The sequence below is a fragment of the Plasmodium knowlesi genome (assembly GCF_000006355.2).
Source record: "Plasmodium knowlesi strain H genome assembly, chromosome: 12".
NCBI lineage: Eukaryota > Apicomplexa > Aconoidasida > Haemosporida > Plasmodiidae > Plasmodium > Plasmodium knowlesi.
In genome coordinates, this window is record NC_011913.2 from 2,155,183 (window position 1) to 2,171,610 (window position 16,428).

Here is a 16,428-nt window from a genome sequence, read left to right on the forward strand (position 1 = left end):
TCGCAAGAAGTTGAAAATAATGTATTCTTTTATTTTTAATAAAAAATAAAAATTTATTCCTTCTTCCCATTTAAGCATTTAAGAAAGGATGTAATCATTAATTATCGATCATGCAAAAAATATTTTTTTTTCATGTTATATATATACCTATATAATAATTGTAGGACAAATATTGCAAAATTTTAAAAATTTAATTTTTCTTTTTTTTCTAAATTATGGCAATTTTTTGAGAGTACATTGTACTTATAATTATATTCCGCTTCTGCTTCAAAGCTACCTTTCGTCACTATAATTAAAGGCACATGGAAGTAACATATTTTTTATTCACCAAAATATATCGATGAAGCCCCGAGTTCGGAAAAATGCATAAAAAAATATCTCCTCCTATATATATTTATATATTCTAATTAAGAAGAATATTATTTATGCAACATTTATATATTATTTATAAACAAAATATACATATATATTTTTTCCTTATTTTTTCATCAAAACTTGCAAAAGTGCTACATTACAGCCCTACCATATTTTTCATGTATACCACTGGGTACTATATACATACAATTATATACATATTTTTTAACTCGGGTTAAAATAACCCATAAAATATGTACCTGCAGCAGCGCAATCTCGTCCTAAAATTTGTCCTAACATCTTCGTGGAGATCATCCAAAAGGTTATGAGAGACCCATGCAAAGGAGCATCCTTAATTCTTTAGGCTATTTTTCTGAGATAATAAACGTTTGGTATAATCCCAAACGCAGTTTATTACTTCCCTTTTTTATTTTCTAAAAAATTAAATTTTTAATTAGAAAAAGTTCATGTTTTTATGATAAAAAAATAAAACAAAATTAATGCTTCCCTATCATTTGTATGCTTGTACTGCATATTGAATGTATGAGAAAAATGGGCTACAGAATAGATTATAAAAATTACCGTACTTTGTTCTATTACTTTCCCTTTTAACGAGCATGTGCTGTTAGCCACTTTAAACATTTGTATACCCCATAGCGAAAACGACAAATCGAGCCAAACAATAAAATTTTAAGGTAAATGTCTGCATAATATTTTTTACCCAAAACGTATGGCCGCATTTTAATGTAATAGCAAAGGGTTGTATGTCGTTAAAATTATTGAAGTTGAAGGTACAAAGAGACAATATATATATATATATATATATATATTAGCAGCTCCTACGTATTGCTTACTGAAATCTCTTGATTAAAAAACAATCACCGTATACGACGAAGCTACACATTCCTCCAATTATTTATATTCCGTAAATTCTATAAAAAAAAAAAAATCCAATTTATATTTTAATAAGATAATATCGTAAGGGATATCATTAACGCCAATAAGCGTTCTTCTTTGTTTAGTTAAATAACGATTTTGCTTTAGGTTAAACATTTATTGGAGCAGTTAATCCTCTTTTAAAGCATATATTTGTACTATGACTCCATATGCTAGGAATAAATTAAATAAGAAACGAATCATATCACCTTTAAGGTATGCTTTTTCCTGCTAGCAGGATGCTGTACCCTACAAATGTGTAATAAAATATGACGCCATACACGTGCTAACCATTTTTTTTTTGATAATTTTCATATTTTCTAAAAGGAACGAAGCAAATATAGGACACCTAGCGCCACTATTAGAATCAAAGAATCGTTAGTTTAAAACGCGAAATATCTATATTCCCCCCTCATGATAAATCTTCAATTTTTTCCGCGCTTTCCTCTCCTCCGTTAATATATAAAATCAAAATTTTCAATCAGAAAGGTAAGCAATAAGTATGTTCAAATTTTCCGTTTAAAGTGAAAATCGTTAAAACGGTACCCGCTGATCTTGTATATAAATATGTTTATACACCCATGTACATTTTTCATTATGTGATCCGTAAGGGGGTGGGGAGTTATAAATAAATACGTACATAGATTATATAGAAAAAATTACAAATTCTATTTATAATGGCTCATTACGAACATTGTCTATTTTTCGCAAATCATTTTCAACATGAATATGTGCATACTTGTCATTACGCTCTCTGCAAATTTCTTTCTTATCCCTTGATAAATTGTTTTTTTTATTTAACGTATTATTAGCTACCCCTTGAACAAATTTTCCCTTTTTCTCATTAAGTAGCACTATATATTGAACTGAACATGATCATGGTGTGGAACATTCTTGGCGTACACAAGAGGAGTGACACTTTTGTAAAGGTATTTAAATGTTCCTTCCATGCCCCTGCCCTTTGAGCACTAATTTCTTTCTGTAAATTGCCTAAATTGGGACAAATACATCTCCACTTTGGCACACAAAGTAACTTCATTGTATAAGCAGAGAGAAATGTAATGTTTAAAATATGCAAAAAGAAAGGGGGTACCATGATCTCTTAATGCATATAAGAGACAACAAAAAAAGGGAACCCCCTATTTGTGATAAAAAAAATGTCAAAACGAAATATCCTTTCACGATCAGCGCATAGTACACTTATACGTTAAATGGACTACTGCTAAAAATAGAAAAATTGTGATTAGAAGAATATTACACGACGCAATTTTTATTGAAGCGTTTACGTGGTATTATTTTCCAAGTTATAATTTTTAAGCTTCCTTTTATGACCCTTTTCTAACACACCAAAAATGACTTATCGAAGGGTCCCCCACCATGTTAGGAAATATATTCAAAAGAACAATATGCATAATGCGCAACGCAATATTGTTTCAAATAATTTTAAAGTTCGTCCTATTAATGTGACAATTAAGCAAATCGAATTACATGAATGTACTTATTGCGGCTCCATCCAAAATGAAATAGACAGGTTTTGCGAAAAGACTATCACACAGACGATCATTTATTTATGCAATTTCACTAGACATATTTGAACTTTTATCTGAGCCTAATTTTATCATAACCTGTCCATCCACAGTTTGCTATTTTGTTCTTACATAAAAGCTTAACACTTAAAAATTGCTCTCCCTTTTTTTTTTTTTATCAAAAAATAGGGCCTTCCTTTACTGTGAATATTAATTGGTCAACATATAAAAGCTATAAGGGGATCAGTAAGCATTCCAAATGCAAGTAAAGCAAAAGAACAATGTTGTGTGTCTCGTTCAGTTTATGTTTGTCTATATCGATATTTTAAACATGGCAATGAAAATAAGGCTTGTCAGAAATAACCTGCGCCACAATGAAAACGGGAAAAAAATACACAAATCTAATTTTCTAATGTTCATCGGAAATTACGTTAATTAGAATATATTCTCAACCGCTTAGCATGTATATATATATTTTTTTTTTTCTTAATTCCTTCCATTTTCTCGAATAGGAAATTTTAAAATGTCCTATATAGAGAATTACTTCAAATTACAGCAATGGAAAGGCAAAAAAAAAAAAAAGAAAAAGAAAAGAAAGTTAATCCATTTCTCTCAATAAAATACATAACAAAGAAATGATGAATAATAGCCCAAATGGCTCGCTAACTTAACCCACATAAAATTTTCTAAAGGATAAAAAAAAAAATTTTATTATTTATAAGTCAAAATAATATATTATTCCTCCTTAATTTTAATTTATAGATTTGATTTAATTATTAAAATTTACCATATTCCTTTTCAGTTTATTACAGTTAATTGCGAAATTAATTTTCAGAAAATATTAAAAAGGAGGAAGTTCGTCTAAATTATATAGGAATGGCGCAATCTTTGCTATTTTTTTTTTTTTTTTTTTTTTGTTTGTTTATTAACTTATTTCATTTTATATATAAATATAGAAATTCAAAAATATCGCCAATTTATAGTCAAACTATATATACATACTTACGATGAGTAAATTTATTGTACCATAATTATATGTTATAGGAATCAAGTTCAATGGCAACTATTTATTATATTTCAAACATTAAAAATAGATTGCCATTTCCGTGATTCTTTTTTTTTTTTATTTCAAATATTGCCATAATTTTAGGAAGAAAATTTTTATCGGAGGTTTTTTTCAAGAATACGTAAGAAATAATACCGTAAAAAGAAAAAAAAAAAAGAAAAGAATACTTTCCCCTTATTTTTATTGTTTATATTTTTAACATGCGTATTTTTATATATTATAGCTTTATATATGGCATATGCATAAATTATGTTTTTTTTTTTTTTTTTTTTTTTAATTTTTGTAAAAATCTATCAAAATATATTATTAAAATAAAATTTCTCCTAGCCCAATAAAGGAGCTAAAGAGAATTATTAAAATATTTATTAACATTCTGGAAAAGTTATATGTTAACCTTACAGTTCTCAAAGAAATTATATTTATTTCAGTTAAACTACCATTTCGAGGGGAATATAATATTTTCAATTACCTAAAAAAAAAAAAAAAAAAAATTTATACAATATTTCTAATATTATATTAATAAACCATATAACTTGTCATCGGTATTCCTATCATAAGAATAACCCACACGTATATAGATAAGCACAGAAGAAGTTTTAATATATTTATTTTAAGCAATCCTTTTTATTCCAAAATGGATTCCCCATACGAGAGTCCCTTTCCAAAATTTCAATTATACCATACTGTAGTTCGCAGATATGCAACTAATAGACCAGTCATTCCAGTAACATCCCACGAAGTGTATGCTCAAAACTACTATGACATTTCGCCTACTAGTCTTATTGCAACCTATATTTTTTTGATTTTGTTTATATCAATGTGCTATAGATTAATTGATAAGGTACGGTGTCCGTAAAAATGGAGTTATTCAAAAGGGAGGATCGTATGCCCATCCTTTTTTCTTACTATGATGATGTTTCTTGTCAATTATTCCTATTTTGTTTATAAATTTTAATTTTACCCTTTTTATTTTTTTTCTTTTTCCCCTAAATTTTCAGGCTTTCTTCCAAGGCCGATTAATAAACAGTATCTTCGGTTCCGATGAGGAAAATGTAGACACCACAGCTGTAAATGAATCTGATGAGGACGATTTATACTACCTTGGTGACTTCGAAGAAAACGAAGAACATGAACAGAAGGAAGAACATGAACAGAAGGAACAGCAGGAACAGAAGGAAGAACAGGAACAAAAGGAAAAAAAGGAACAGAAAGTTGAAAAAGTACCTTTGGAATCCCCAGAAAAGGCAGGAAGCTCCATGTACTCATAGGAACCTTAAGAAGATACAAAAAGGCGGATTCATGGAATATTTATTATCACTGTTCTGAAAAATAATGAAATTATACTAATTATGTGTAGTACATTATGTACACATCATGAATATGAGTAGGCGTATTATTGTTGTAATTAATATATCCTCTTTTTTTTTTTTCCCCCTCATTTTATTTCATTATTTTTTTACATGTACCATTTTACTATTTTGTTCTATAAAAAAAAAAAATTGTACGCTTCCTTATATATATTTATTTTGTAGCATATCTTGTGTTCAAAATGGTGAGTTACATTCCACACCATACTAATTTTTTGTATTCCTTTTTATTACCATTGTTTTATACTTGTATCATATATAAATAATAAAAAGATAAAAGAAGAAATATATATATGGATCTGTACGTGTATGTTTCCATGATATATTTTATATGTTATCTCACAAAATAATCGTTGCAAACATTTCCAAAAAGGATGAAAGTGGAAGGAAATGCAGGACATTATTAATTTATACTTGTTATACAAATAAATAAAAATTATCATTATATTTTGTTTGTTTTTTTTTTTTTCCTGTTCTTCTTTTATTGCATTTCTTTTAAAGACCATAAGAAAGCAATGCTGATGAAAAACAACACCTGTTAGCTTCTTGATAAAGGGAATAATTAGCCTTATAAAACGTTTTATTTTTAAAACCTGCAATTTTAAATGGGTGATTTTTCTAGAACAGCCTGTGATCTGCCCATTTAACAGCCACCTTTGTTTATATACTATACTATGCATCTGTCTCCTCTTTCGCCCTCATCGCTGTGTCATTTAGGGAAATAATAAGAAACGGGCGCAGGATTACCACAGCGTTTTTAATTTTCCTTTTGATGACTAAGCCATTAGCGTGTGTGTTATGCGTATCTAGTGCTACATGTAAGTAAAATTAATTCACCCCCCTCGATGCTATGTTCTCCCGTTAAAAGTAGCAATAGCTTGAGTTACAGTAGCATGTGTCGTATTAATAAAAAAAAAAAAAAAAAGGGAAAAGGATTCCTTAAGAAGAAATGCACATAATTTTAATAACACGGGGCATCATTTGTAGGATTTTTTTCTTTTCTCTCTTTTTTTTTTTTTTTTTAAATACACCTGTTTACCCTTCTGTCCAAACATATGTATGATTAATCACCATTTTTACCTTAAATAGTGAATTAACGGGCGCCACTTGAAGGTGTTACCACGTACCTACTCCATGGTTATACCTCATTTTTAATTATTCATTACTTTACCTATAGAAAACGAATCGCTTTCTTTTAAAGCACAGTTAACATCTCCTAATCCAAGAGACACTCCACTTATGGAACGTGTAATAGCTATACATTATATATACGCGAAGTTACATTTTTCCGGAAAAAATGATAAGAAGTGAAATACATTCCATAACCTTTTTAAAAAGTGGCTTCTTATAAAAATTAACATATATGGAAAATAGGACCGTTACTAAAAAGTACAAAAGCGATCTTCATTTAATTTTTTCATTTTATTTTAACTGACCTAACCATATTTTACACTTTAAATATATTTTTTTTCCTGTCCGCAGTGCATCCTTAATACAACCTTATTAGTGAACAAATCGATTGTGACGAAGCCTAGATTCAAAATACTGCTATATATAAGGCGCCTTACGCATTAACCTTATAACTGTTCGAATTTTCGGTAAATCTCACACGTACCTCTTAATGTGAGTAACCACAGCGCATCAGCAAAATATGTAGTCACGTATTACCATTTCTACGTGTATGAGGATATCGATTTGTATGTTTAGTCCTGCTACCCACATGGACAGCCATTCTTAAGAGAAAATTGAACTGTGCAAAATGAAGCCTGAAAAACTTGTACCCGCCAATTTTAGTCTTCTTATCTCAGTCAGAATGGTAAATTCGTATTTACGTGCTTGTGCATGTACCACCCTAATTATTAGTCGTGAGGAAAATGCTCCATGGTTTCAAAATATCCTCGGGACTACCTTCCAGATTTATATCATTCTACATTGTAATTCAATTTTTCTTTTTCACCCTCCTCTTTTTACTTCAATGCATTTTTTAATACTGAAAAAAAAATTTTCACAATGGCAACGCAGTGGGGAATTGTTCCAACATAACATTATCTTGAGTACCCATCAATTCGCTTTTAGGCAGCAAAAAAAAAAAAAAAAAAATTTACAAGAAATCGAAAAAAATATATAATAGCATATCAATTCATTTAGTTAGAATTAGTTAAATGTGCGACTGATAAAAAAAGTAAGATGAGCAGAATAATGCCACTTTGTTTTTAATCAGAACTCGGTAAACGTTATTTGTAAGAAATCCTTTTCATCTATTGCTCGCCTTCATTTTCGTACATGCATTTTATATACCAGTAACGACGCCACATATTTCTTGAAACTGTATACCGCTTACAAAATACTTGCTATCAAAATTGCTGCATTAATATCACGTACATATTAACGCAGAAAAATAATCATAAGAAGGAAAAACAAATAGATAAATTGCGTACGATATTATATGTACATGTTTCTTTTCGGAGCAGCCAACTTTTAGGTGGCGTCTTAACAGAACATATATATATAGGTCGACTTATTCTATTGGTAAATTTTTATATACAGTGCGCATTTTTCTCTTGTTTCAATCCTTGCAGGGACCCCACTTTTACGAGCACTGCACCGGCGCATGTATTTTTTTTTCTATACTTAAAAAACACTAATAAAAGTACAAAAATAAATAGAAGACTACATAAGAACAGACGGTACATTATAAATCTAGGTTGTACGTATATGTATAAACAGAATGAAAAAAAAAAAAAAAAAAAAAAAAGATTTAATCTATCACAAATTTTTTTTTTTTTTTTTTTTGTCCTCGCCCCAAATGTATATATGTATATATACATATATATATTGAAAGAATTGTCCTACTTCATAAACCTAATTGTTGTAAAAAGAAAATGTTGCAAATCATTAAAGATGCAACTTAAAAATTGGATAAAGGTTTTAAATGACAACTAAATAAAATTTCTTTTTTTTTTTTTTTCTATCCTTTTCCTGCTTTTGTTTTATTTTTTCGATTTAGTAATGTAATTATTTGTTGCTTTGTTATTCTTACTGCTTTTTTTTTTTTTTTTTTTTTTTTTTGAATTTTTATTCCGTTCTTTTTGCTGCTCCCTTTTACGTTCTCTTCTTCTTAATACCGATTAAAAGTGTTTTTGCCCCTTTTTATGAATCCGTGGACGATGATCGTACCGCAAATCGAACTACGTGTACAACACTAAAAAGCCTTCCCCAGTAAAACTAATTATTCTGCGAAAAAATATATAGAAAAACATGGAAAGCAATGTACTGAAAAATGGCAAATTCGCTGCACTCAACCTGGCTGCTCCCATCATAAATGAAGGAATGAATGTCGGCAAAAGACTGATAGAAAAACTAACCATACCGACAGTGGCCGATATAATACTAACAATAACTTTTTTCGCTCTATACAAGTTATATAATGACTTTAAAAAAATGAAGGTATATCATCCCCCAGTGTGGGTGCATACTACTATGTGTACGTTTGAACTGCACTCATCTTCTCTCCTTTATAATTATAAATGAAACAAAACTAACTTATACTAACATTACACACATTCCCATCTTCGTATTCTTCCATTCCATACCCCCAACGCAGTTCCTGCAACCACGAGAAAACCACCAAATAATATACGACGCGTTCGGAGTTCTAGAAGGAAATCTCACCACGGAGGAAAAAATTCAAAGGCAGTTAATGAAAATAGAAAATCATAACAGAAGAATAAAAAAATTACAGGATTGGTTTAAAGATGTAGAAAAGAGAGTAAAAGCAGAAAGGAAAAAGATAGATTTAGCAACCGGAAGAGCCAAAAGTGATGATTTAATAGGAAGAGCAAAACATACGGCACAATATGTAATCAATCCGGAACAAGAAATAACGCTAGACGATAAGGAAGAAAAAGAAATAATGGAAAATGGAGTTAAAAAAATCCAAAACGGGTTACAAATCATAGAAGAATTGATACAAAAGATTGATGACGGCACAGGGAAAATTCCAAAAGACAATTTAGGATCATATAGACAAGAAATAGAAATCCCTGAGGATAAAATGGCAGAATTTGATGAAGGCCTGGAATTATTTGAAGAAGGCTTAAAAATAATTCAAGATCGCGTACAGAACAATGCAGGAGAAAGTGAAATAGAAGAAATAAAAATAGAACTAGAAGAACATAGCGATGAAGAGGAAGATAGGAATAACTCATCTTTCTATTTATATTCCCGAGATGCAAATGTACAAGAACCATGTTTATCATCAAAACTGGAAACATACAGAGGGAAAATGGCGGAAGTAGAAAAGTGGATAAACCAAGTAGATGAAACGATGAAAAACGAAGCAAAGAAGATAAGGGAAGGAGTAGAAGCGGAAGTTAAAGCACCCGAATCATATGCACAAGACGCAGGAAAGACGACAACAGTACAAGTAGAAAATAACACAATGAAAGAAGAAACACATGATAATGAATACCAACAAGGACAAACCATGGAAGAAGAACCAACTGGTGAACTAACAGAAGAATGGAAAGTTAATGAATGGAAAAAATGGATGAACAATACAGAGAATGATTGGGAAAAATTTATGCAATCCTTTGAACGTCATAAGCAAATGTGGATTCAAGAAAAGGAAAATGAATGGGAAGAATGGCTCACAAATATTCACTACAATTGGCTTGGATTTACCACCAAATTGGAAGGAGATTATATAAGCGATAAAACAAAATACTGGAAAAAATGGGATGAAAATGAATGGAAGGGAATAATCGAAATGGAGTGGACGAGACCTATGAAAGTAAAGTGGGCAAAATTGGTAGAGAAGAATGAAAAAATTTGGGGAGACAAGTTTTTTAATTACTGGGATAATTGGAAAGATAAAAAATGGAACGAATGGAAAAATAAAAACTGGAAAAAAAAAGAAGAGGAACAGTGGAATAATTTCGAAGAAGGTAAAGATTTAAATAATGATGAAAATTGGAAGGAATGGAATGAAAGATTGTTAAGAGAAAAACAGGAATGGAAAAATTGGGTCAATGAAAAAGAAGATTCCCTAATGGATGCAGAAGAAACACATTGGAAAAAGTGGAAAGAATATAAGTGGAATTACCTGAATGAATGGATGAAACAAGTCAAAGTGAAATGGTTAAAGGCCAAACCATGGGAAGTCTGGAAGCAGGCAGGAAGCGATATCTACGAATCTAACATAAAAGTGAAAGATGATGTGCAACACAGTGAAAGGGAGGATTCACTGAGCTCTTAAAACGAAATGTTACCCTCTCTGTTATGAAGAAAAAGAAAACAAAGTTTACCACCACCATCACCCACCTGCTACGAAGAAAAAGGGATTATTTTGTATTTTTCACAACATCGAACGTGACATCTCAAAATTAAAACCCCATCCAAATAATAAAATGGGGGCATACACACCCATAACGCAAATAGGTGATTTCTAAGAAGACGAGTTACCCCATAGCGTCAGGCGCATCGAGGTCAATTCGTCCGACTTTACAAAATGTTCAATTTGCCCACCAAAAAAGAATGTGAAATGTGTGTTAGCACATTTTCAAGTGAATATTACGTGGGAATTTTTAAGTGCTTTTTTTTTTTTTTTTTTTTCCCTTCCAAATTGTTTTCCTTCAGATGACAACTGTCAGTGTTATGAAAGGCGTATTTTTTGAAATAGCCTTTTTACTTCTTACTCGTTATACAATTCGCGTGTATTAAATGCGTCTTGCTCAATTTGTTTACCTACTAAAGCTTTTTAGCAGTATATTTTTCATGTGGGATGACAATCTTCGACATCTCCTCATTAACTACCATTTTTAGTGCTTATCTTAAATGCTTCATTTTTGTTTACCTTGCACCCCCATAATTTTGCGCAAACTTTGGGTACGCTCATTCGCTACCTCTTCAATATGCACCATGAATAATATATATATATATATGCATTACACGGGGGCGGGGGGCGACTTACTCTCCCTCCTTTGTAAGTATAGACAGCGAACAAGGATTACGTAGTGAAAGTACTCTGTGAACTATATCTCCTAGTCCATATGAAGCATCCCATTAAATGCGCCCTTATTTTTCTCAGCAAACAGTTCCCTCTCGATCAGGTGTCACTTTTATTAAGTGTGTATAAACACCAACAAACACGCTTAGGCAGGAACGAAAATATAGCATCAATCATGCACATTGAAAAATTACCCTCCCTCATAATACATAATATATACTTTTTACTTCATAAAACGAGAAGCTAATCATTAGGGCGAAAAGATGAAAGTTATACAACTCTTTCACCTTAATATGCTCATAAATTCCCTCGCAGATTTGAGTTCATAATTTTTTTTTTTACATTTTTTCTTTTATTTTTTCTGTCCTTGTAGTATGTATTCGATTTTTTTAAAAAAAAGTTCATTTTTAGAAAAAGAGGCACTCCTCTTATAAATTAAAAAAGAAAAGTTTATTTTTTCCCTGTCCATATAAATTTCTTAGTTAAATATCTCCACGCATGAATAATATTTGTTCATGGTACCACAATTTTCCGACTGTACACACCTTAACAATGCTTCCTTAGAATCTGGTAGGCAAAAAATTTTCTTCTAGTTATTACCACTAAAATTGTGGACATGCACATTGTGCAAATATTCAAATTGGCATGAACACTTTCGAAAATCCTTCACAATTAAGCCATTCATACCTAAGCATATTTTATGCTTTGCCCTTCTTACTATTATGTAAAATTGGCATATAAACGCTTGGAAGAGGATGGGAAGCTGTTATTATAACACTTTCTCTAAAATACACATAAAAAGCTTTTTTCCAAAGGATGGAAAAAAATGTAGAATAAACCAGCCACTAAAAAAAAATAGTTAATTATTTATTTTATTTATTTTTTTTATTATTATTATACATTAAGGAATCTTGTACAAATTTCCGTATTTGTAGTATCATTCTTTCTGCTACTAAATTTGCAGGGTGATGCTAACAAAATCCCCTTAATCAAAGTGAGACATTTTTTTCCCTTTCTCCTTTTTTAAAGGAAGCTCAGTAAAATTCCATCAGCCGTATATTTATGGCTTTCTTCCCTCCACCACTTTATATATTTATGTATATATCAAATATGGTAACCCATAAGCCTTCTTTGAAAATATAGAAAAATTCTTGTGTTTTCTGCATGTTCAGTAGGTTAACCTCTTTTTTTTTCCTGCCAAGATTTGCGTACATAGAGTTATTTGCACAACAAATCTTGGCAGGAAAAAAAAGAAAGTACATGAAAGTGTTTGCAAAATTTTTATCAAACATGTATAATCATGTGCAAAACATAACATGGTTCTACATAGAATTAGGAAGGTACATATTTCGCAGAACAATTACCAAAAAAAAAATTGCCCTGCAGTTGTATATGCGCTGTTTATAGTTGTTCAAATCTAATCTTTTATGTATATTATCAGACGTTCTTCATTATGAAGAATTTATCATGCAAAATTAAACCACACGCAAAAAAAGAAGAAGAAAAAAAAAAAAATTAGTTAAAAAAATTGTAAAACGTATTATAAAACCCCCCCTCCGCAAAAGGAGCAACAACAAATTTAGTTAAATAATATATAATTATATATAAATATTTTATGTCTTGCTCTCACTGTCAAGTGAACTTATTTTTAAATTGGTAAAAGAACAAATTGTCATAAAGTATATTCATATATATTGTGCTCTATCTGCATAGAGGGAAAAACAAAAAATGGTGCAACCGTTGTGTTCTATTTAAGTCGAACCTCCATATATATATTTCTATATAATAATATTATAGAAAAAAAAAATGTTTAAATGATTTAATTAAAAACTGTTCTTTGCTCTTATTCTAAATTATATAATAAAATGGCCATTTGTAAAAAACGCAGAACTGAAGAAAAATTAATAAAAAAATGAATTTCAAAAAATTGTATAGAACAAAATTATGAACAAATTGAACAGTTCTTGTCACAGAATTTAGCAAAAAAAAAAAAAAAAAAATTGCTACAAAATTGATTAGAATTAGAAAGAATTTCAAAATAGATAACCAAATTTACTATTCTGATATTTTGTGAATTTCACCTTCCACAGTTTTGTATATATCATGAAAAACATAAATTTTCTTCATTCATTTTTCTGAGGAACAATAACAGAGCTTAAGAACATATTTGTGCTGAAAATGTTATACAAATAAGAGTAAGAAAAATAAAAAAGCACTAATGGAAGCTTTTTTTTTTTTTTGCTCACCAGTTATTAATTATAAGTTACGGTGAATAAGACTATACTATCCAGGACCATTCAAATGAAAATTTACGTATATGTGTTCTATTACATTAAGTTATTTGTGGTACGCAGCAAAAATTGTAGCAAAGTGTAGAGAAACAAAAATGACGAAATAGAAGCCAATGCTCAGCAAATGTGCAACAAAATAGACAACCAAAAAAAATTATGTAATGAAAACCACCACTCCTTTAGTTGTATACTTTTACCTCATATTCCCCTTTCCCCTTTTTTTTTTTTTCCCCCCTAAACCTTTGCAGAATAACGCAGCAAATGTTATCTACGAAGGAATCAATCCATACCTTGACATAAAAAAGTACTACTTGCCGCCTGTAACATAAAACAGCGTAGCACTTACGCATGTGCATTTTTGCATATACCGGTTTACATCCATTTAATCTTTCCCCTGCGGCTCCACCATTAAGTGTATCCTAATGCACATTCTCCCCCCCTTTGAACGTGTTCCTTATCTCCAGATATAGTGAAGAAGCTCTTAAACAAATACAATGGAACAGAAACTTATGCGACCACTGGTACGTCAAAGATGATAATATCGTAAGCGATTCCGGTGCTACAATAAAAGAAGTGCAGCACAGAATAAATCGAGGAGAAATACGCATTGGGTGTGAATCTCACGACGGAGACAAACATGATGACCTGAGAAATTTATTCGTAAAAATAATTGATGAACTCTTCTTTTCAAATTATGGAGAATTCCTAAAAGTGGAAAAAAAGTTATATCTCTGTACGCAAGTTCTGCTAAAAAATTTGCAAGATGATATAAGCGAATATTTTGAAGCTATTCTCACTGTGGTCAGACATCACATAAAAAATTACTTTAAAAACACAAGTGCACATAATCAACAAGAATTGGAAAAAATAGCAGGACTAAACATGTCTCTCAGCGTTAATAAAGATGGAAATTTACTATTTAATAACAAAAATTTACATCGCTACCTGGCTTTTTCAAAATTTGAATTAGATATAGATTTAAAGCAAGATTATTCAACATTTGAAAAATACTCCATCATTAGTGATATAGAACGCGTTTATATCGACCTTGCCATTGAAATTTCCAAAGTAGAAGAAGACATTGATAAATATGTGCATTCAGCTTTACATAGATTTCCTCTCAAGTATTATCGTGATGTCAGTGACTTTGCAGTTATGTTCCAAAGTAATGCTATGACAATCCTCGAAGATAATTTACACCTTCATCTGTATAATAAATACATAGAGGAAAAGGAAAAATTAAACTCCAATTTCCGAATAGATATTAGGTTGATAGATTTGTTACTCCAAGATATGCTCACCATACTAAATCACTCCATTGACTACAATGTGCATGCACTCTTTATAGAATTGAATAAACACCTAAATGGAGACCTAAAATCTCTCATAGGATTACTTCTATACCTATTTGATCTAGAAAAAATTAGAAATCATGCTATTATAAAATCTATAGAAGAAAAAAATGAAAACTTAGGAGAAAATAAAATTCTGTCCAATGCTTATGACTTATTTATGATAGAAAAAAATGACATCAACATTGCAGAAATTAAATTTAAAATTTTTGTAAAAAATATATTTGATTTCAATGTAGATGATAAAAAAGTTCGAACTCTGGAGAAAAAAATTTACGACATTTACCAAAATAAACACCTCATCCAAACCTTGAATTTAATTGCTTACCAAATATTAATCAAACGGGTCGTCCATGATTATGTAGACTTTGTGGAACTGCTTAAAAGAGCTTCCTTCAAATACCAACCACTTTTTAACAAAGTCATAGGCATATTTCATAAACGAAGAGATAATCACATTCTCACCATTCCAAGAAAAAAATATGACAAATTGGTCGAGGACTATATCAAAATTAAGGACAACAGTAATTTCAATTTTAACATCCTCGGTGCTAATCGAAACATATCTAATTCGTTATTACGCTTAAAGAGGCAAATAAACAAAATTAAAATTATGATTAAAATTTTAACGGGCCTCAATGAAGGAATGACTACCCTCAAGGACGTTTCGAAGCTCACTCCAGGCGAAAAGGAGCACAATAAGAAGGCTATTATTTTTTATGCCCATCTAATTAGGGATTTCAAGGATGACTGGTTTTATTAGTCTATCCTGGGTTCTGACATTTAAATATGTACATAAATATGTACATAAATATGATTGCATCTATTTATGTTCCTATGTAAATATGTACCTTTTATATATGGACACCCATCCGCTGACATATAATAACTGCAGTGGATATCATCTCCAAAGCATATCCCTGCCGCCTCCTACGCAGTTGTACGGACAGTTGTGCATGCGCACCCCATCCGTACATCCTCGCCTGTATGTACAAATATTCTCTTACTTAAAATTTTGTTCCCATTAACCTATCAATTAATATTTGCTTACCTATGTGTACTTTTATTTGTACATGTTTGAAAAAAAAAAAAAAAATTTAATTTTAGTTTTTCTATCATTTTTTGTGTGTATCATAATTACACTAATTTGTCTAATGAGAATATACATATTATATTTCTCAACCAAAATTATTTACCCAATTTGATAATGTTAAACAACACATATTTAGAATAATCCTACATCAAATTTACTGCAGTCTTCGCAGCTACACTTGGCAGGAAAAAAAAAAAAAAAAAAAAAAAAAAAAAACTCAACAGAATTGGCTTTGTTTCACGCCCCAGCAGATGAACATGTAAACGTGTGACATACCATTCTATGAAGTTTCCCTTATATACATCTTTCCACAAAAAAAAAAAAAAAAATTAAAATAAACTTCCACTGGACTTATCCTCACTGGGACATCTTCAATCGTTACATGCACTTTTAACCGCGGATCATCATAATTTTAAAACAAAAGGGGTAAAAACAA

General features: G+C 30.5%; 3 protein-coding genes across 3 annotated transcripts; all 3 read left to right on the forward strand.

Annotated features, from left to right (window-relative positions):
- Window positions 1-4,516: 4,516 nt before the first annotated feature.
- Window positions 4,517-5,150, forward strand: PKNH_1247900 (membrane associated histidine-rich protein 2; the record flags this gene model as incomplete). The annotated part of the gene is made up of 2 exons (XM_002259782.1): window positions 4,517-4,723; window positions 4,881-5,150. The coding sequence occupies 2 exons, from the start codon at window positions 4,517-4,519 to the stop codon at window positions 5,148-5,150; spliced, it is 477 nt and encodes a 158-aa protein (XP_002259818.1).
- A 3,357-nt stretch (window positions 5,151-8,507) lies between these two features.
- On the forward strand, window positions 8,508-10,506 carry PKNH_1248000 (tryptophan-rich antigen; the record flags this gene model as incomplete). The annotated part of the gene is made up of 2 exons (XM_002259783.1): window positions 8,508-8,696; window positions 8,854-10,506. The coding sequence occupies 2 exons, from the start codon at window positions 8,508-8,510 to the stop codon at window positions 10,504-10,506; spliced, it is 1,842 nt and encodes a 613-aa protein (XP_002259819.1).
- Window positions 10,507-13,557: 3,051 nt separating this feature from the next.
- On the forward strand, window positions 13,558-15,662 carry PKNH_1248100 (Plasmodium exported protein, unknown function; the record flags this gene model as incomplete). Its single annotated transcript, XM_002259784.2, has 3 exons — window positions 13,558-13,602; window positions 13,796-13,851; window positions 14,012-15,662. The coding sequence occupies 3 exons, from the start codon at window positions 13,558-13,560 to the stop codon at window positions 15,660-15,662; spliced, it is 1,752 nt and encodes a 583-aa protein (XP_002259820.2).
- Between the last annotated feature and the right edge of the window lie 766 nt (window positions 15,663-16,428).